Raw genomic sequence first — 22,302 nt, 5'->3', positions numbered from 1 at the left:
TTTTGTGTTTAGTTATGAAAAAAAACTTTGGCAAAAATTTGGAAAAATTCTTTATTTTCAACGTTCTAAATTCTCTACTTTTGATGCAGATAGTCATAGCACCCAAATAAATTCATAACTTACATTTCCCAAATGTCTGCTTTATATTGGCATGGTTTTTTAAGATTCCACATATTTTACTAGAATGTTATGAGGCTCAGAATTTAGGTATCATTTTTCACATTTTTTGTAAAATCACCAAAACCCGCATTTAGATGGACCTGCTCAACTTCTAATTGACACCGAGAGGCCTAAATAATAGCTAGACTCGTAAACACCCCGCAACGTATGAAAAACCACTTTTAAGAAGTTTGTTAACCCTTTAGGTGTTTTATACAAAATGGAGGTGCAGTCTACAAATTGTAATATTTCTTCATAATACACTCATTTTGGGTGGAAAATTAAACATTTACAATGGATTAAATGAAAAAAGGCTCCACAAAGTTTGATACCCAATTCCTCCCGAGTACACGGATACTCTATATGTGGTGGTAACCTGCTGTATGGGCGCACGGCCGGGAATAGAAGGGAAGGAGGCGCCATCCAGATCAGATTTGCTATATCACATTGTACAGGCTATAATTTTTTTCTTTTTTTAATGTGGACCTACAGGGGCTTATTTCTTTTGCCACATGAGATGCACTTTTCTGGTACGTAATTTTGGGGAATCTATAGCCAATTGGTGAGATTTTATTAACTCTTAGTTGGTGGAGGAAATGAAAATCGTCAATTTTTAGGAAAATTTTTATGTGTTTTTTTTGGCCGTTAATCATACCATAAAAATAGTATACCATTTTTATTCTATGGGTCGCCACGATTACGAAATACCTCATTTATATAGATTTTTTTTTTTTTTTTTTCCATTTTTACTGAATAAGAAGTAATTTGGCAAAAATGTTGTTAATTTTAGCATCATCGTCTTTCATTTGCATCATTTTTTATTTTTCACCTCACAAATCTATTTAAGGGCTTATTTTTTGCGAGAAGGATTGTTCTTTTTAGTGGTCTTATTTTAGAGTGCATAACATTTTTTAAATCACTTTTTATAGCATTTTTTATAGAGTATTAATTATATGGGGGTTTTGTGTATTTTATTGTACTGAATAAAAACTAATTTGGAGAAAATCTTGTTCATTTTAGCATCACCATCTTTTCATATGCATAACTTTTTATTTTTCGGCTGACAAATCTGGTTAGGGGCTTATTTTTTGCGAGAAGAGTTACAGCACGGAGTCAGCTGTGATAGACAGCTGACAGCCGCTGCTTCTGGTACCAGCTCCGTTCGCGAGACGGTGACAGAAGCAGGACGTTATAGTGCGTCCTGGTGCGCTAAGCATCTAGCCACCGTTACTATAACGTCCTGGTGCGCCTAGGGGTTAAGGAAATCAGTTAATCTATCCATCTTTTTCCACTGCCTTTCTTCCTTTGTTTAAGCAAACAGGTAAATTAGCTTTCAGTTCTTTATCTACTGACAGCTAAGAGAAAAAAAAGGAACCTGATAATGTGTGTAATAACTTAACTCATAACAGACAGACAGTCTCTGGATGGTCTAAACTCAAAGAGCTGAATCATAAAGGGAAATCTGCTCTAGGTAAGGAAAGTGTAAATAATTAGCCTCCATATCTGTCTGAAGTGGATGGACCTAAGAAAGCTTTCAGATACCAGAAAATCTTAACAAGGTAAAGAGAAGCTGCTTTACTTAAAGGGAAACTGTCATCAGGAGCTCTTTTTCTGACTCCCAAGTCCCCAAATAAAATAAAGGTTAGATGAGAGTTTACCTTTCTCTCTGCATAGCAGTGTCCAATGGGAGTGCCCAGTGAGAAGCGGCCCCCATCTCCAACCTCAGAAAATCGCTTTGTCATGTGTCTATTTCAAATAGCAGGGAGATGAGCATTACTTTTGTGTACCGTACTGTGATGTGACCCCCCTGACAGCACTTCCGGCCCTTCCCAGTGTGTTGCGAAATGACGGACCAGAGGGATGCCTTTTCTTATGCCATTGCCGATGTTCTAGAAAGGCCTTTACATTTAAATCACTATAACCTTGTCCGTTTTGGTTGCCATTTCACACTACAGGTATGTGACTCCATCAAAAGTATATGTTTCAAGACAGCAGGGTACACTGCTGGGCTACCTGAATCTGTTCTAAAGGAATACAACACAGCTTTTAAAAATCTTTCCTGAAAGCACTTACTGCAACTCTTCCTTGGAAATTAAGTGGATACACTCTGTAATAACTTCATTTAAAAGGTTATCACATTGCGACCGGCTCTCCAGAGAAAGTAGTCTCTCCCGTTCTTGAATTCTCCTGTTTAAATATAGAATATTAATTATTGAAAACACAAACAGTGTGAAAATGAAAAGGGGTTGACCATTTCTACAGAAAACAAGCGTGGGCAGCATTTGTTCATAGAACACGTGACCTTCGGACTTATTCAGAAGACCCAGGTCACTTGCGTCATCAAATACAGCCTGTTAGAAATGAAAGGACAACCCCTAGAGAGGCCAGTATACATTTTTACTCAATCCCCCTTACTCCCTACCAAATGCTACTTATACTAGGGAAACCCCCTTTAACACTGAGACCTTCCAGCTTAGCACAGGTAACACATCTTACCTGGCTTCTTCAGCCTTTCTTCGTTTCTCCTCTTGCACTCTTTCAGCCTCTGCTTTTATCTCCTCTTCTGCATATGTTCTTGAAAGATTCATTACGACTTCTGCAAGCAGCTGGTCGGCAACTATAGAGGACACTCTAAGGCAACAGAAAAAAATTATTATTAACATGAGAATGAGGTTATTAAAATTTAAAATAAATGACCATGAAAAGCTGAGTGCAAGGCCAGAGTGTCAGGTCCCCACTTGTAGCTATAACTTTCCAGTTTTGGGAAACCCCTTTCATGGGGTATTCTGAGAAGTTTTATCCTATCCTTGACTGCCGATGGTCATTTGATATGTGGGGATTTGACCTTCTGGAATCCCACCAATCAGAAGAATTGGATTCACCTAGAGCTCACACAAATAAAGTGACACGTGCACTAAATTCTTAAGTTAAAAGGATTGGTTTATGCGATGCATGGGGAAACCAGAGTATGGGCCATGAATTATCAAATGGGCAAGAGAATAACTTGTATTGATTTGAATACAACTTTAAGGTGTAGAAAGCAATGTTATACCTAAGTGTAGATGTGATGTATTCCGTCACACTTTGGATGACAGGAGCACTCAATTGTTGCACAGCCTCTTCTACAATGTCATCCAAAACAGCAGCCACATCCTGTAAAAAAATATTAATAGACTATAAACGGTAGAAAAATAAAATAAATCTTTTAACATTATAGGGTAACCTTTATCTGGTGGTTACCTCCTCACTGAATTTTGGCTTGGGTGGAGATGGTGGTGGTTCAGGAGGCATGATGGGTTGAAATACTGCCTGAGGAGGCACAGAAGAGGGCTCCTTATCATCAGGCAAAACCACAATCGTACGTTTGACTGATCCTTCATCAGGAGTGAGTTTTTCTGCTGCTGGAAATAATTAAAATATAATCAAAATCAATAAGTCATTGTGAGTTGACTTTTCAGTCCATTTGATGCAATTGGACTTACATGCGCTAAAATCCACATTCCTTGGGTAACTAACCTGTTGGTTCTGGTAAAATTCTGGGTTCTTGTTCATAAATGCTGCTACTTCCAGTATATTTATTTTGAGAATCAAAACTACAAGCCGGGATGTGCATGGAGAACTGTGGTAGAGGAGCGCCATTCACAACTTCCCCTACAGACCCTTGACGTTTGAGAGTGATATATGAACATCTCTTTGGCTGCAATGGAACCTCTGGCTCACCAAATAAAGTGCGATTTAACTCTACAAAACTTTTATGAAAGAAAATCTAATCAGTATCAAGGAAAGTGAAAAAAAATTTGGACCTCTAGATGGTTGCCAAATCTATTAAACACTTACCCATCGCTCACACTTAAGCCATAAGCAGTAAGGAAATCTGTTGCCTCTTCTGCATCTTGGAAAAACAAGAGCCGGACAATGTTTTCTAAAGGGAACAATGTTGGTCTCTGATAACTGATGGTGTAGGCCACATTAATGACACGTAACGCGTCTCTTCGTATCTGAAAAGTAAACATAGTTGAAATGAAACAGCAGTCACAAAGCACAAACAAGACTTGAACAAATCCAGAATAAACCATTTACCTGGGGGAAATAACAGTGTAATATGCAACTGTTAAGGTAAGACGCAGAACGGACAAGTCTAAAGAATCGGATGTAGTTTGTGCTATTCAATGCAGCAAACACTTGGATTGCAAATCCCACTTCTTTAGAGTTGCGTACAGACTCAGGAAACTGTGCCACTTCTCTGAAAAAAATAAATGAAAAAAATAACATTTTTATGAAACCCATTTAGGGAAATTATTTGTAGCCAATAGGCGTGCATCTCAAATTTCAACAAACTTTGAATGTTTCACTAATCTAATGTGCATACACAAGGAAACACTTTTGAGATTTCCGCTCTACAGCCTCAATATGTAATTACAAGTCAACTCTGAGCTGGTTGGGGAGAGCAAACAGATCTGTCTTACTCTCTCCTCTTCTATGAAGCTTCTTCAAGTAAACCTCTGTGTAACTTGCAAGCAAGATGGAATAAACCAATTATAGCAAGAAGGGAAGGAGTATGATGGGAGCTACACAAGTGGTAAAAGAGGATTCTCTAATAAGATAAATGAAAAGTTAATTTTATTAATTTGTACTATTAAATGTTGAAATGGTTTTGACCACTTTACCACATAGGACTACTGCAGACAGCCTAATGCTGTACTGAACTATGTTCTGTGGATATGAATGTTTCTCTTAAGAGTTTCTCATCCTTTGTGTTGTATCCTTACAGCGGAAGGCAGCAGTGTATCTCACTATATGTTCACACAGTGGGATATGTCCTCAAGTTCAAACCACCCCCTAAAGAAAGAGGAAGATAGAAGTGGCAGTAGACAAAGATTTGCTGCAGAGGTTAGTTATGTCAGTGCTCACTACCAGACGCAGAAGAATACAGTCCCGAAGCAATCAGTCTTACCACTCCCATTTTGTTTATCAGGAAAAGAGGATTCTTACTCTTAGGTTTTGGATTGGAATCCTCTGTTCCTGTTAAACAAAACAGGAGTGGTAAGACTGATTGCTATGGGACTGTATTCTTTGGCAAATGGTAGGAGTGAGAGCTGACATAACTACTGTAACTTTTGCATTTTAATGTTTGGTTTTTGAAAGCAAATAAGTCTGTCAGTTTCCGCTCCACATAAGCTGGCACCGGGAATATAACGGATTTAGAAAAGATTTGCTGCTGCCGCCGATGTTCTGTGTGTTGCCAGCATGATGCAATGGTCTTCATATGAACAGTTCTATAACTGGGGAAACAGTAAATAGCAACATGGACTGCAATCTGTTATTCCTGAAATAGAGAAAAATACTTTACCGGAGTATATCTCCCTTGTTTAAGTTAAGTAATACACTGTATCCACGGAACTCGGGTTCACAAGGACAGGTCTCTCCACGATTTTTTAGATCCTGGTACATCTCCTTTAAACTCTGCAAACACTTTGTCAAATTCTCATTGTTGATTTTTGGATCAAAGGTAGACAATGGCTCCTCACACAGCTGATAGGCACAGTGAATATGAAAACGCATACACTTTTCCATCAAAGACACAGTGAGAGGATCACACAAGTGTTGCTGTGTTATATCCTAAAAGAATAAAAAGACAAAACAATCCTAAGCATTCTCTCAATTTTAAAACAGATATGCCTGGCCAACTAGGTGTAAAAGGGATCTAAGAGGAACAGCCTTTGCTTGAGCCTCAACCAGAAACTATGTGGGCAGATCTATAATCTATGTCAAAACTTATTAGAGCAAAGGCTCCAGACTAATCCAATTGATGTCCCTATCAAAAATTCAAATTACAAAATACTGCCTGTATAGAGGAACATTTAAAAACCAACTATTTATTATATAATCGATAAAATTATGTGTATTAGAGCTCACATTACAAACGGATATGGAAGCCCAACAGACATCTAAGTGTCAACGAAACAGGCTTGGATGTATCTAGAGCCCTTATTCACAATACCTCAATGGTGTGCCATTATTAAACATTCACTGATGAATAACATCCACCCATCACATGTAACGCTCAAGGCGGAGTATTGTGGAATTAATCTATCAGCAGCTCAATATGTGTGGTAACGAGAGGACTCAAAGATACATACACTAATTCAGTACACGACCAATTATTAAATGTGTCAATGGGTATGCGGTATTGTAATCTCTACCTTCACCCCAAAGGCATCATCAGCGTGTATTAAAGAAATCATTCTCAGGAGGTATATTAGTGGGCACATTATTCATTACCCACAGGATGACATACATCTACACCCGATCTATGACTTGCAATGAGAAGGTGCAATGGTGGGTATATGCTTTACCCCACTACAGGTATATCTTTTGCACCTTCCCAGTGATGATTATTTACAACTATTTACACCTATGTCGACTATTTACATCTATTTACACCTGACGCGTTTCTCTGCATCCAGCAGTTCATCAGAGGTAGAACGAAGTGACTAAAAGTAGAAAGAAGTACTTATAGGTAAGATAACGTAATACACGATATGGCACGTATAGTGAGTATAGGGACAGAGCCGTGCTTCAGTAAGGCAAAGTTTATCACTGCCCTCAATCACTACGTGCCATTTTACCACTAGTCTCAGTAGCGTATCATTTGCTTAATGTCTCAAAGTGCCGAGATCGAGTTTTAATTAATGACATATCATTGGCATCAGAACACTATTTGGCTGACTAGTTATCTCAGCAACCGGTTCTTAAACTATTGCTCTTGTCATCTCTAATTTATCTCTCTAACTCTGCACCACATTATCTCGCTCTCTGTCTAGTGGGACGCCGACATTGGTATGGCCGCGCGTGCCGCGCGTGCCGCGTGTGCTCACGTCCATTTATAATATTAGCCCCACCTACAAAGGGGTTGGTTCCCATTCTGGGAGTAAATCCTGTATCGTAACAGGCTGCCAGCGCGAGAGGCCAGGAGAGGACGTCATCCAAGTAGGTGCGTTCCTTCCATCCAATCGCAGCAGCTCTACATGGATCCGCTCTCTGTCATATTTATGTCAGGAACCAAACCCCTGAATTCACCACCTTTCAATGGTGTAATAATCGTTTATTTAAAAAAGGGGATGTTATTGCGGATATACCGGACGCATCCTATGTGAAAATATCAGATACATGGTGGCTAGTTTTATGCAAGATGGAGGTATCCAAACAAGAAGGAAAAGCACCAGAACACAGGTGCCAAGAGAACCAGTACGTCATATGGTCCAACAGGACACAGGAAATGTCGGTGCCATTATCATTGTGTAGAGGGTCAACCCCATTCGGAGTTACGACCAATAGGATCACGACATTGCAGTGAAATACAATAATTTCCAAGTAGATAGGTAGGTAAGAGAGATTTAGATGAAACAGGTATAGACTATGTGATCATTGAGTCCATCATTTTGTAGGGTTTTTAAGGTAAAAATCCATCTGGATTCACGTTGTAACACCTTACGGGCGAAATCACCTCCCCTTGGGGACGGTTCCACTAATTCAATCACTTGAAACTGTAGGACCCTGTGGTCCCCATTATGATGGTCCCAAACATGTCTCGATATAACTGTATCTTCCCTGTTCTTGGTATCGATTACATGCTCTCTTATCCTCCTTCTGACTTCACGTGTAGTTTGTCCAACATACTGGATGCCACATATGCAGGTCATAAGGTACACAACCCCTGTAGATTTGCAGTTGGCAAAATTTCTTATCCAGTATGTTTGGCCAGTCGTAGTGCTCTGAAACGATCTCCCTGTTAGGATGTATTTACAGGCTTTGCAGCCCCCACATCTAAATGTACCCTTGGGTTTCTCAGGAAGCCAAGTGCCTTTTCCAGTAAGAGGCTTCAGATGACTATGGACAATCGTATCCTTAATATTGCGTCCCCGTTTATACGTGATAGATGGATAATCTTCGATCATATCAGCAATATCTTTGTCCATTTTTAAAATGCCCCAATTCTTGCTCAGGATATGATGTATTTCCTTATGGCAGTTGTCAAAGGTACCAATTACTCTCAATTTGGAATCCACATTGGTGCGTATTTTAGGATTCAACAGTGTGTTCCTATGGCAATTGAGTGCATGATGATGGGCCTCCTTCAGTACTTGGGTAGGGTAGCCCCTTTCCATGAATCTATTGCGAAGATCCTTGGCGGCTGATAGATAATCCCCTGTTGAAGAACAATTTCTTCGTACCCTCAAGTACTGACCTTTGGGGATACCCCTTTTCATAGGAGCCGGGTGCCAACTATTCCACTGCAGCAAGTTATTCGTTGCAGTTGATTTACGGAATAACTTAGTTTTAAGTTTTCCTGTGGGAGATAGTTCGATCGTTACATCCAAGAATGTTATTGACACAGGATTAATTTCTGATGTGAAGAACAACCCTAATTGGTTGATGTTTAATGTCTCCACAAACTCACAGAAAAGTTCTTTGGTGCCATTCCAGACAATCAGAACATCATCGATGAACCTCAGCCATAATCCTATGGCCGAGGTCCATCGTTCGTATTCTTCCTGGAATACTATCTCCCTCTCCCACCAGCCCAGGAAGAGATTTGCATATGTGGGGGCGCATGGGCTCCCCATTGCAACTCCCCTGAGCTGGTGGAAGATTCTGCCCTCAAACAGAAAGAAGTTTCTTGTCAAGACAAAATCCAGTAACTTGAGAATAAAATTATTGTGGGCCGAGCAGTGGACACCTCTAGTTCTTAAGAAGTCGCCCACCGCCTGACAGCCCTTGTCGTGGGGGATGGAACTATACAGGGCCTCCACATCGAGACTCGCCAATAGAGTCCCTGTAGGGAATTCAACCTCATCAATCTGCCTCAGAACATCCATAGTGTCCCTTACATAGGAGGGGAGGGTCACTACAAATGGTCTCAATATTTCGTCAATGTAGACACTAGCATTTTGTGTCAAGCTATTGACCCCCGACACAATGGGTCTCCCCTTTAACGGGGTCACTCCTTTGTGTATCTTAGGTAGGGAGTAGAACGTGGCCGTGCTGGAACTATCAGGATACATAAATTTCCATTCCTTATCTGAGATCAATCTGCTGTCCCTTGCCTCATCAAGGATCTGTTTCAACTCTCGGCTAAATTGTTCGCTCGGGTTGATAGATAGCTTCTTATAGCAGTGTTGATCTTTAAGTATCCTTAAGCACATTGCAACATATTGCTCCCTTTCCAGCACGACCACGTTCCCTCCCTTATCAGATGGCTTAATAATGATTGTGGGATCACTACCAAGACTTCTCAATGCTTCCTGTTCGCCCCTGGAAAGATTTCGCTGTGTTATGTGTTTAGTATTTAACATACACAACTGATCTGTTACAACCTTCAAGAAGACATCAATTGGAGAGCCATCACCTATTGGTGCTATATTTTTAGATTTTGGTCCTAAATTCGTAAAAGGGCCCTCTCCTGGCGTTCTTTCGCTCTCTTCAAGGAGGGCCTCTAAATTATGAAAGTCGGACATATCTTCCTCCGTTAGTCCTAGTTCAAGACATCTTTTCCTGTCATGTAATTTAAAGAATTTTTTCCATTTCAGTCTACGACAAAATAAATTTAGATCTTTAACCCATTCAAAGATGTCCACCTGTGGGACGGGGACAAAGGATAACCCTCTTGCTAGGACATTTCTTTCGTCATCAGTTAAAATTCTCTCAGACAGATTGATAATCTGAAGCCTATCACTTGTGGAGCAGGAGGAGAGGACTAGGTTTTTTGAAGTTCTTTCTGTCCCCGTAGTAGGTAGTTTGAGATGGGTAACTCCTGTCCTAAAAAATGTTCTCTCTCGGAGCTAATCGAGGGTTCCCCTCTTCCACCTCGTTGGCCTCTACTACCTCTTCCTCCTCTACTACCTCTTCCTCTGCCTCTTCCTGAGTTGGTACCTTTCACTTCTTTACCCCGATTTCCCCTTCCTCTGCGGGGTTGTGAGCCCTCAGAATCGGATGGATCCCAATCCGATGAAGATTGCTCACAATCACTTGTCACGTGAGTTTTTGCCAGAAAATCTAGGATTCTACCCTCTTTGAAATCCTGTGTATCTCTACAGTACTGGAAATGTTTTCTTTCCTTTATATGTGCAATAAATTTTTCAATGTTTTGTTGTAGATGGTTCTCTTTCTTGGCAAAATCGGGGTGACTTGAGAATTTTTTAACACTCTCGATGCCCTCTTCCAACAGTTTAGTGTTAATCTGTAGGAGGTTTTTTTCCTCCTCCAATAGAAGTCCCATTAATCTCAAAGAAGATTCAATTGATTCCTTCTCCCACTTGGACATTAATGTAGGTGACCTAATACGTTCCGCTGGTAGAAGGCCAATCCTCAATCCCCTTGGTACAATCTTATTCTGGATATAGATGTCTAGAGTTTGAACCTCCCAAAAAGATCGCACTTGATTTTTGTAAGTGCGTGTTAGTTTCCTGAAGGCCGCTGAAATACTGATACTCTGGCTCTGGGTCTGGAGCTCTATAATCTATTGAATATGTAATTGCATATTTTATAAGCAGACTACATCTCACTCTCACCTTCCGTATTCCTCGTGTCCGGTTCCAAACAAAGTCATACCAATCACGATAATTCTCTTCCCCCTGGTCCATAATATAGGTCACCAGATAATCCATGGTCATGCACAGCACTGGTACAGGACGTAACTCATGAGGCAGAGGCTCCTCTTGATCTGCTGAAGAGCGGCTGTATTCTTTGATTGCAGCAGCATGGTCCAGCTGTAAAGGGCAGAAATTGTGGAAATTCATAAAAAATTACAAGCAATGCTACAAATGTAGCAATTCCACAGGAATCAAAAAAGCTTTATTGAATTGTATTATAATTTAGGACAGAAGAATCCCTGAAAAGAAATATTCATTTAAACAAAACACATACACACACACACACACACATACAACATGTACAGAGTATCTTGAAGGAGAAAGGAAAGTTACCTTGTCAGTTCCTGGAAGGAACTCATAGATACTGAGTTGATTGCGAGTGTCCCTCATGTATCTCTCCTTTTCAGGGCACATATCAGGGCAAGTTCCTACAAAAACTTTGGCTTGATCTAACCCAGTTCTTTTAACGCGAGCTACAAATAAACAGAAAAGGCAAAAATAATATATTAGGGTCTGCTTGTTTCTAGTTCTGGTTTTCACATAGGTTTCGGAATTATAGGTTAGCTCAGCAGTTGTCTGAGAAATGTCTAAGCTTCACTGTATTCTCTAAATACCTTGTCTTAATATCTTGTCCCTCTGGTCCAGAAGTCGATATTTCTCTTCTGAAGTCTCAGCCACGGTTCCCACAAGATGTAAAAGTGAGGGAGGCAAAGGCAACATGGTGTCAGACGATGAAGCTGAAGTCTCCGTGTTGTCAATGCTGAACTGAAGGGTCTTCTTAAGAGGAGATCTGATAACACAGGGAAAAGACATTTATCATTCGCCTGAGTTTACTAATGGCAGCGGCGTGGAAGTGGCTGAGAACTCAGTAACAGAATACTAATAGTTTACCTTATCTGTACAGTATACAGTATGTTGGTGCCTCATCTGTACATATCGAGGATACACAGAAATTTAGGTGCAGTTTGCCATGCGTGCATTTAAAGCAGCTGTTCACACTTACCCCTTCATTCCCCGGAGAAGAGATGTGCGCACAGGGGAGGCAGTCAAAACACTTTCCGGCTCATTGGGCCTTTCATCTCTTTCCTGCGCCTGAGCCCCTTTCTTCTTCGTGGGACCTAATGTGATGAGCATTACAATCAGACTAATTAGATACCATTAACTTTACCAGCCAACACACTAACATTTATTGTGGTCACCCACATCTATTCAATGAAACTAGAGGGGATCTCCAGTTCTAATGGTGAGTATCACCATATCGTAACTTAGAAGAGGGACCAAATATGATCGCACGTGACGTGATATACATAAATTGAACTACATACAAACTCACTTGGTTTTTTACGCTGCCAAAAGGCAACAGCGTCGTTACTCAATTTTTTCACTGATTTTTTGGCCGCAGCTGCCGCGTTCTGTAAAGATAAAAAGAGAACTCATTTTTTTCCACTCAAAACGGAGATAGTAAAATACAATCTGTCCCTAAAAAAGCTACAACTGTCCAGCAAATAACCCTCCAATGAGGAAAAGGTTTAATAAACATATACTGGCTAGATACATTGATTAAAGGGTCTTCTTAAGGGGTTGTCCAGCTACATAAAGTGTTACATAGCTGATTAGACCGTTCTAGAATAGTAAAAGTATTAATACTCCCCTTAGCAATGCTCAACCATCTCCTAGTCACTGTATATAATGCTTCAGCAATGACACAGACTCATATTGACTGGTCACAGATGTAGACTTCAAGTGAGTTAAAAAGCAATTGCTAGAGGCCAGGATACAGAGTGACAAGACAGCAGTGGAGGATTGGCAAGTTTTTTTTTTTTTTTAGAATATAAAACTTTTTAAAAAAAAACAAAAAAAAAACACTTTTTACAAAAGCTGGACTGACCCATTTGATATCGACCAATTATACTCAAGTAAATGGTTATTAATCAATATCAGACTGTGCGGATTTGACACCATGGGGCACATTTACCATGAGTTCACCTTCTTCCTCCCGGTATATGTGAGTGCATGTCTTGCGACACAATTTGAATTTTATATCCCGCGGTTAGACCGGATCAGTCAGGTTGTCCGACAGCCACGACCCCCGACTTGTGTTGCATGAAAGTCGGCACGCTTGCGCCAAAATCCGATCGCGTGCACCAAAAACCCCAGAAAAAAGCGCAGCAAAATGGAAATAGTCGGGAAAGTCAACAAAAATGCGGTCTGTGGACCCTCAGTAAATGTGCCCCCCATGTATTTCTCTTGCTCTCTGCTAGTCACAGGCGCCAGTGGCTTTGAATTTGTAAACAGTAAAGCAAAATAAATAGGATATGAATGGTAATAGGGAAAACTGAAGTTCCTATCTGCAGGAAATGTGGCACACTGATCCCAGGTGTCAGACCTCTGAGCAGTAAACAAGGAAATTATTTTTTTTTTTTTTTACTTACATGGTTAAAAAAATTAACATATGCAATCTTTTGAGCTGTCCTGCAATTTATACGTTGAATTTTCCCATATTTCTTAAAGTGCTCATGCAAGATTGCTTTTTTGTTCAGATTATTAGGCAAATCTTTTATACAAAATGCCGTCAGCTCACTGGGGGAGATAGATCCCGGGTGTTCAGTGCTAGAGGAAGCGCTAGTCCTAGAAGAAGCACCTGTATAGAGACACCGAATGGAAAAATCAGATTAAGCTTCAGATAAAATATTCAAATCATTAATAGGATCTACCTACAGTTTTGACCAAACAAAGCTGCAGACACCGAGTTAGGAAGCAGCAATGGGAATTTGTGTAAATATACTTTTGAGTGTGTTGTAAGTAGACGCAGGACTAAGGATTTGTATTCCAGGATTACAAGTGGACTGGGTAGTACTGAGGGAAGTCTTCTCACACAGCTGTTCTTTCATCTCTGTATTCAAACTGATCATAAGCCCCTCCCCTCTGCATTAAAAACTAACCAGAAGCCTGCTGCAGCTTTTACTCAGAGCACTGGGGAGGGGCTGTGCTTCGTTTAGTGAAGAGATCTCACAAAGGAGAGCGCCCAGAGCATACAGCTGTAATTCTAGAATATACAGTAAATGCATTTTTCACTACTGTTACCAACAAACACACATAAAATGTATGATGCTGCGTAACAGTGTATGGTCAAAACTGCATGGAATGCCGGCTGTGCATGGAAACAGGCCCATATGTCTGCCCGATCCCACTGATAGCACACCATGCACAGGTCCTTGCATTATATAGAAATGTGATGCAAGGACTTCCTATCAACTACTAGTAAGCCATCCTGTGGATACATCATTGGTAGGTTTAGTGCCTCTAAAACCTCTTCATGACCAGGGGTCATTGATGCCTGAATATCCAGGTAAATTTTTGCAATTCTGTTCTGCTCCTCTTTAAATGACAATATCTTTGGACCCGCTTTACATATGAGAACAATTTCTAATTTTTTTTCATGACATGAGACTTAATATTGATAGAAAAATGTCAGCTCATTTCAGTGATATCTCCTGAACCATGTTACCTAGAAGCACAATTCTGTTGTCCAATTAAAGCAGAGAATCTCCCATGTGATATAATTTCTATGTCAAACTGGAGATATCCACTGTAAAAATTAACAGTCAGGAATTAAGATCTTCATTTAAAATTTACATTTTTTTAATTACAACTTTAACAGTGTATATCTCCTGTTTTTTTTTTTACCTAGAAACAGAAGATTCTCCCCTCTAATATGGCACCAGAATTGTGTTTCTAGGTGCCACAGTTATGGAGGTATGATAGTTTAAATTTGGACATTTTTCATGACGTTTATACACGTGGGATCTGCATGTTCAAATAGGACCAACATAGCAGTATGGCAGTCGTGAAGGGTTTAAATGGTATGCAATCTCTGGAAAAATAAAAATATCACCAAAACTTTGTTGGCACAATGGTTATTTCTCTACGTTTATTATGTTTCACTGACAATGCTGAACAAAGCAAAATAAAATGTAATAGATAGAAAGGTACCTTCAATTTCACGTGGGAGCTCTCTTTCCTCCAGTAAAGGGCGTATTCTTCCTGAAACCAGCTCAGTAGGTCCACCTGAAGAAGGGTCTCTGCCTGTTCCTTGCTGGTTTGGTGCAACAAATGAAACCACTTTGTTAGAGGATGTTTGATTGGAAGCTCCTAACTGGGACTTGCCAAAAGTGACTTGACTAGATAAGGTACTTTTAACAGACTCAGTTGAGTTAGGAACAGTCAAAGTAATATTTCTGCTAAACAACTGATTTGTTGGTTGAGTGTCTGTATCTGTCACTTTAGGCTGTGGAGGAGATTCCTCATCTTTTTTGACATTTTTACTATGCGGATGTTTTATTTGACTTTTCACAACATCATACAAGCTCCTTACATAAAGGTTAGCACCACCTCTCAAATCTCGATTCAACCGGACAGATCTTTTTACAGGTGGGTGTTCACCATGGACGTCTGAAGAGGGTTCTATGTCACTCCTTAGTGGGGAGCGTTCACGTTCCTCTTTTCTCTTTAATCCTTTTAAACCTTCATCTCTTCTAGGGTCTTCAGAAAAACTGGTAAAACTACTATTAGCACTTGCAAATGAGGGTCTGCCTGGCACAGTTTCATCTTTGCTTTTCTTGTCTGAAGACAAGGAGAAGAAATTAACATTTCCTGATGAAGTAGAGGTCATGGAATTTCCAAACGTTGGCTGATCTTTTGACTTACTTTTAGTGGATGAGCTAAATGAAGATGTTGACATTTCATCTGCTTTACCTGTCAAGATAGGCTTGAAAGTTGTATGAGATGGAGGTTTGAAACTGTGCTCAGAACTGGATGACACCTGTGCAAAAGGCGATGACGTCATGCTTGTGGGAAACTTGGAGTCACTAGAACTGGTATTTACCTGTGTGGTGACACCAAAGACATTTCCAGCCTCTCCCGTGGAAATATTTGATGGTTGACCAAACACTGATGTTTTTTCAGTTGCTTCTCCTTTGTTAATCTGTGCAATTCCAAAAGGAGCAGAGGTTTGTGCTGTCTGAGTTTGCCCAAATTCTGATTCTGGTTTATTGAATGCAGTTTGGAAGCCAGAAGACTGGCCAAAAATCTTACTCTGTCCACTGTTGACCTGTCCAAAGCCAGAAATCTGGCTTTTTCCATCCTGCCCAATTTGACCTGAGCCAGTTTGGCCAAAGTTTTGCCCAAACAAGGGAGCTTGGTTTGAGGATGCCTGTCCAAACATAAATCTGTTGCTTGAAGATTGTTCTCCAAATTGTGAAGTTTGATTTGTTCCATCTTCAGACTGTTTGGATCCTGAAGATGTCCCAGATGTTGCCTGTCCGAAAACAGAAGCATTGCTTCCAAAGGGAGTGGATGACTGGCTAGTTGTTGGTTGTGTAAAGAAAGACCCAGACTGGTTAGGATTACCCTGGGTAAAAAGGGATGTAGATTGGTTAGTTGATACTTGAGCAAAAGGAGATGAAGGTTTATTGGTAGCAGTCTGTCCGAATATAGATGATTTGCTAGTACTACCATGCCCAAATGTTGGGGCTGTCTGTCCAGTAGAAGTCTGTCCAAATGCAGGTGCAGACTGGTTATTGGTTGTCTGTCCAAAGAGGGAAGAGGACTGCCCAGTAGTTGCCAGGCCAAATACTGAACTAGTTTGGCTTAAAGACTGTTGTGCAAAAGGATTAGCTGGCTGACTACTAGACTGGCCAAAAGTAAAACCCGATTGTCCAGTTGTGGTCTGCCCAAATGCTGGAGCAGACAGTCCAGAAGAAGCCTGACCAAATGTAGGTACAGATGGACCAGAAACGGCCTGTCCAAACACAGATGTAGACTGACCAAAAGCAGGTGCTGCCTTACCACTAGATTGTCCAAATGAAGGAGTGGATTGCCCTGGACTGGACTGTCCAAACAATGGAGTAGACTGTCCAGATGTGGCTAGCCCAAAAACTGAAGAACCTGTTTGTCCAAATGTAGGAGCAGACTGTGCTGAAGTCGTCTGTCCGAATGCCGGAGCAGGCTGTACAGAGGTGGATTGTCCAAAGACAGAATTGGACTGCACTGCCGTGGCCTGCCCAAACATTGATCCAGACTGGCCAGAAGCGGCTTGCCCAAACACAGGAGCTGTTAGCCCAGATGAACTCTGTCCAAATGTAGGAACCGACGGTCCACCACTTGCTTGGCCAAATGCTGATGCTGTCTGAGCTGAATTAGTCTGTGCAAAGATAGAAGCTTGACTGGAAGTATTCTGGCCAAAAACAGACTGGTTGTTACCAAGTTGTCCAAACATGGGGGCAGACTGGCCCACAGATTGTTGCCCAAATGTAGGGGCAGACTGTGTAGGAGCATTCTGACCAAATAATGTTGTCTGTCCAAACATGAAGGTGTTCTGGTTTTGTGTGCTGCTACTTGAGGTCGGTTGTCCACCAAAAAGGTTGTTGTTGTTCATTGTCTAGTGGGGATGAAAAACAACTTTGTCTCAAAACCTAAAAAACACACACACAAAAAAAAAAAAACAGATAAGTCACAAAAACCTTCTTCCATATACAGAAAGGGTAACAGAAGGTGGGGACGTTATATACTGAAATGACAAAATGGGGACATTATATGCAGAGTAGAGAATATATTGTGCACGGGGATAAGAGAGGATGGGGGTGGGCGTCATACACAGGGATAACAGAGGAGGGGGGCGTCATACACAGGAATAAGAGAGGAGGAGGGGGGGCGTCATACACAGGGATAAGAGAGGAGGGGGGGCGTCATACACAGGGATAAGAGAGATGGGGGGGCGTCATACACAGGGATAAGAGAGATGGGGGGGCGTCATACACAGGGATAAGAGAGGAGGGGGGGGGCGTCATACACAGGGATAAGAGAGGAGGGGGGGGCGTCATACACAGGGATAAGAGAGATGGGGGGGCGTCATACACAGGGATAAGAGAGGAGGGGGGGTCATACACAGAAATAAGAGGGGAGGGGGGGCGTCATACACAGGGATAAGAGGGGAGGGGGCGCCATACAGAGGGATAAGAGAGGAGGGGGGCGTCATACACAGGAATAAGAGAGGAGGAGGGGGGGCGTCATACACAGGGATAAGAGAGGAGGGGGGGTCATACACAGAAATAAGAGGGGAGGGGGGGCGTCATACACAGGGATAAGAGAGGAGGGGGCGCCATACAGAAAAAGGAGATTGCACAAGACCGGGTGTTAGGGAGAGGAGTATTATACACGGGAAGATTATAGAGGGCACCAGGAAAGGAAACGGGTATATTAATTATCTACAGAACATTCCAACCCAATAGTCTGCACACGGGACACGCACCCCCGGTTCCGGGCTGAGGCCGCACTCTCATCCGTCAGTTACAGTTGTTCCGGGCCAGGTCACACTTTGTCTCCTCTCTTCTGATTGGTCTGAGAACACGCGAGGGAAAAAAAAATAACAACATAAAAAAAATCAAAATAAAGTTTGCTTCCTGTCACCTGATGTACTTCCGGTGTATTTGAGCATCAGGTCCATCACAGAACAGGCTCCCCTTGGCCCTGCGATGAAGGTTCCGCTGCCTTGCACGGATCCTTGTCTCGCGCTGCCCGGGATCATCCTTTTTCTGGGGTCAGACTATTCTGAGGTCAGTGGGTGTTCTTAGGGCTCTCGGCTGTTTTCATTAATAATTTACATCAGATTGCATTAGTATAACAATGGATACAGATGTATCTGAATAACTTACATTAGTTAGACACTGTTCACATGTGCTTAGTTATTTTGTTCTGTCCTAGGATCCCTTACATAGCAGATACCAGGGGACCGCCTATCAGGGCTCTTGTATTTTTTCCAGACATCACATAATTCAGTTCTCTTCTGTCCAGCATTTTTATAGAATCTCTCCGAGCCATTAATTCATACTTTAACATTATCTCCTATTCAGAACATTGAATATATTGCTGATCAGGGCTGTCTAACAGTTCTTTTTCTACCACTAGGACCATCACCTATCACCTAATCATACAAAGATTTCCTGGGCATTCGTAGCAGTGGCCAGTATCTAGGGGCATTCATATGCCGAATTGGCTATACGTCTGGTTGGGTGACCGAGCGCAGACATCAAGTCTCTAGTCATGAATGAGCCTTTGATGCTAATTTTTAAAGGAAACCCGTCTTCACTATTTACTTATGATCTTTGCCACCCATATGGATTCCTTTTTAAAGAATCTATTCACATTTTATGAGACTGGCAAAGATAGCCAAGCTATCTCTCTCACCGCTACTTTGTTTTTCTTTTACCTACTCAGAACGGTGTATGGAATTTCAATACAGCCCCCTTCATTTGAAGTGGGTCTACCTTGCTTAAAGGGAACCTGTCAACAGGGACCTTATTTTTACTAAAGACAGATTGCAGGAGTCCATCACACCTGCATTACATATCTGCCTTTTCTAAACACTTGCATTACAATATAATTGTGTGTTATAACTTACATTGCACCCTGACAGAATTCTCTATGTAGTCTCAGGGGTTGGGCTTTGGTTTGGATGCATTTCAAAAAACAACACGTGACTTGTCGGTGATGCAGACTTCTCAGCTCTCAGCCCCCACCTTTGTGCTCCTGCACAGCACTTCCCTCTCCCACTGATGTCAGCTCACCAGGTTATGAATTCTGTGAAGGAGCAGGAGGGAGGAGCTGTACAGGAGCAAAAAGGTGGGGGCTGAGAGCTGAGGAGTCTGAAGCACAGACAAGTCATGTTGTTTTTTGGAATGCATCCAAACCAAAGACCAATTCCTGGGAAGATTCTGTCAGGGTAAGTTATAACTCACAATTATATTTTAATGCAAATGCTTAGAGAAAGCAGAAATCCATATTTGCAATCCATCTGTAATGGGCTTCTGTAACCTCTCTTTAGTGAAAATTCCCTTTAAATGTCACTATAAATGAGGAAGCAACCACCCCTTTAATCCAATTGTGTTTTTGTCCCTGCAGAGTTATGACTCTTCTTATCCGGAATCTGCAGCATGTGATCTCTCTTCGCAGAGCCCCTTTAAGGAAGAATCTAGAGATTGCTAGAAACTGTCTTGGCGTGAAGAAGTTTGATATTGCAGTAATATGTATAAATAATACAAAGATTCAAAAACTAAACAGAATCTACAGACAACAAAACAAAGCTACAGATGTATTGTCATTCCCATTTCATGAGGTACACAATTCTATGCATCACACATGAACTATAAAACATGGTGTTGTGTTCTGTTTGTGTGATTGTGTGTTTTATACTCTAGAATTTACGTCCTGGATTGTTGCCTGATCCACCTTTCCCAGATGAATATAATTTAGGAGACATTTACCTTGGGGTTGAGTTTATTTATCAGCAGTGCCAAGAAACAGAGGAGGATTTTAACAATGTCCTGACTGTAAGTTATGTGAATCTTATGCTGATCAAGTGGTTCCATTGTCCCTCATTAAATTGTTATACTGATGACCTATCCGTACCTACTCAAATGGTTTCCCCAGCCTTTGCCTCCACATGTATAGTAGAGTTATCTACCATATGCCTGGTTTGTCGTATGAACAAGGTTAACTTTTAGGTTATTGTTGCTATGATAAAGGTGATAATTATTAAATAATCCATCTGCTGATAAACTTGGACTATTCCATCTTTCAGGTCACTGCAGTACATGGCCTATGTCACCTTCTTGGTTATACACATCATGATGCACAACACTGGAGGAAGGTTAGTTATAAAAGATTAAAATTATGCTTGTATTTATTGTAAATTGCTCATATTCACTGTTTGCTGTATAGTTCAGGGGAACCTGTAATCAACAGCAGGCACAATAAACATTACTCTACCACCCACTGAGCCTGTCACTAGTTAAATGATTACCCAAACTTTTTCTGCTGTTGTCTCTCTTGGGCCCACCCACTGGTATGTGGCGTGAAATGGTGAAATCGGCATTCTGGCGGACAGCATTCTGGTAATAACTGGGAGAGGACTTCCTGTCTGCTCAGGTTGAGATTTGAAAAGACCCTGAGTTGTCAATCAAATGAAGGTGACTTGGTTCACTTCATCCTGGGAGAAAACTTGACTCTTCTGTTCAGAAGTTGACTCATGTCTACTCATTTACATATCAGAAAAATGTGTGTTGATTTGCCTGAGAACCCGTCAAACCCCAAAACTAAATATATTTTCAAAAAATGAACTTAGAAAAGATTGTCCCTATTCCTTCATTGTCCATGTGCATGCCTGTAAACTTTAAACAATCAGTTACTAAAGCTGTATGCAGATGACCATTTAGATTTAAAGTGCCCCCCCAACCCCATGGGACTCTGCACAGGATTCCCTTTTGAAACCTGTCATCTGTGAAAAATTCCCTTTAATCCTTTACCAGCAGGTATTATTTGTGTAAGGGGTAACATTCTGGTGAAAGTTCTTCTTTAATACTTGTTTAGCAAACCTTAAAGGGAACCTGTCACCAGGAGACCCATTTTAGCACTCCCCCAGTCCCCACAGAGCATAGTACATACACTGCCAAAGTGTTTTTGTATAAAAAATAGGTTTTACAGAAAAAAAGATATGTTATATTGTACCTTGCATTAGCATCTGCTGTGTGACTAGGAAGTTGCCTAGGGAGGGGCTGGAAAGGAGCAGTTCCCCCCCACCCTTGGGAAACATGTGACCTTTTCAAATATATAATAGAGAAAATTATAAGTCAAATAAGTGCCAGACAAATGAATTTTATTATATAAACAAGTAAACAGCAATACAAAAGCAGCAATAAAAGTATAAAAACAGAGAGTGCCAAATGATCACAAAGTCATAAGCTAATTGAGGAAATCAGACCTGGTACATAGGGTATGGTGTAAATCAGAGCCAAAATGGAGATCCCATAAATAAAGGGGAAGCATTATACCTCATATGGAGCTAGCACTGGAACATAATTACCTATACCAGTAAAACAGGCACACGCTGTACACCCCGGCACGTGTTCGCAAGTAGCTTTCTCAAGGGGAGTGTCTAGAGAAGGATTGGGTGAGATTATATATGTGAATCCACCAATAAGCAGAGACATAAATTAGAATACAATTGTATACTCATGTGTGCCCAAGCGATGTGGGCGGTTTGGAGAGAGAGGGCAAGGATCGCGAGACACCGTGACACATCACGGAATTCCGAAGTATCGCGAGATCTTGGCTGCAGTATCGGGAATAGGCTGTGCATGCGCAGTGCCTCCGCAATACGTCGGACCAGAAATGATTCAGCGCAGCCGCAATATAGAGGAAGGGGATTAACAGGTGAGTATTAATAAACAATCGGAAGCAGGGAATGCCATATAATCAGATTTGTAGAACTACAATGGCCAGTGAAAGGTGGACACCTGATTGTGTAATATGTATAATATGCAAATAATGCTGGCGATAACGATCGAAACAGCATGACTGTAATAAAGTGATAAGTGCATCAATCACAAAAAGTATATGTATATACAATATAGGATAAATATATAAAAAAAATATA

General features: G+C 41.1%; 2 protein-coding genes across 7 annotated transcripts in view; one reads left to right on the top strand and one right to left on the bottom strand.

Annotated features, from left to right (window-relative positions):
• Positions 1–18,348, bottom strand: part of MCM3AP (minichromosome maintenance complex component 3 associated protein) — a 28,447-nt gene extending 10,099 nt beyond the window's left edge. Inside the window, exons 1-16 of one of the 6 annotated variants that reach the window (XM_072121533.1) lie at positions 18,279–18,348; positions 14,805–17,284; positions 13,244–13,452; positions 12,145–12,223; positions 11,815–11,929; positions 11,426–11,601; positions 11,145–11,284; positions 10,731–10,928; positions 5,510–5,778; positions 4,240–4,402; positions 3,997–4,157; positions 3,676–3,908; positions 3,400–3,560; positions 3,212–3,312; positions 2,656–2,790; positions 2,233–2,346 (exon numbers count right to left, since the gene is read on the bottom strand). In XM_072121533.1, coding sequence (XP_071977634.1) covers positions 2,233–2,346; positions 2,656–2,790; positions 3,212–3,312; positions 3,400–3,560; positions 3,676–3,908; positions 3,997–4,157; positions 4,240–4,402; positions 5,510–5,778; positions 10,731–10,928; positions 11,145–11,284; positions 11,426–11,601; positions 11,815–11,929; positions 12,145–12,223; positions 13,244–13,452; positions 14,805–17,247 — 4,697 coding nt within the window. In that variant the 5' untranslated portion in view covers positions 17,248–17,284; positions 18,279–18,348. The other 5 variants (XM_072121534.1, XM_072121532.1, XM_072121535.1 and 2 more) reach the window with 5 other exon arrangements.
• A 1,717-nt stretch (positions 18,349–20,065) lies between these two features.
• The window catches only part of LSS (lanosterol synthase), a 28,664-nt gene continuing 26,427 nt past the window's right edge, over positions 20,066–22,302 (top strand). The window contains exons 1-2 of the mRNA XM_072121538.1: positions 20,066–20,197; positions 20,449–20,517. Of these exons, the coding sequence (XP_071977639.1) occupies positions 20,462–20,517 (56 nt within the window). The 5' untranslated portion in view covers positions 20,066–20,197; positions 20,449–20,461. The remainder of the gene's footprint in view (positions 20,198–20,448; positions 20,518–22,302) is intronic.

The sequence above is a fragment of the Engystomops pustulosus genome, chromosome 8 (assembly GCF_040894005.1).
Source record: "Engystomops pustulosus chromosome 8, aEngPut4.maternal, whole genome shotgun sequence".
Classification (NCBI taxonomy): domain Eukaryota; kingdom Metazoa; phylum Chordata; class Amphibia; order Anura; family Leptodactylidae; genus Engystomops; species Engystomops pustulosus.
Note: the sequence above shows the minus strand (reverse complement) of the source record. Positions and strands in the feature narration are given on the sequence as shown.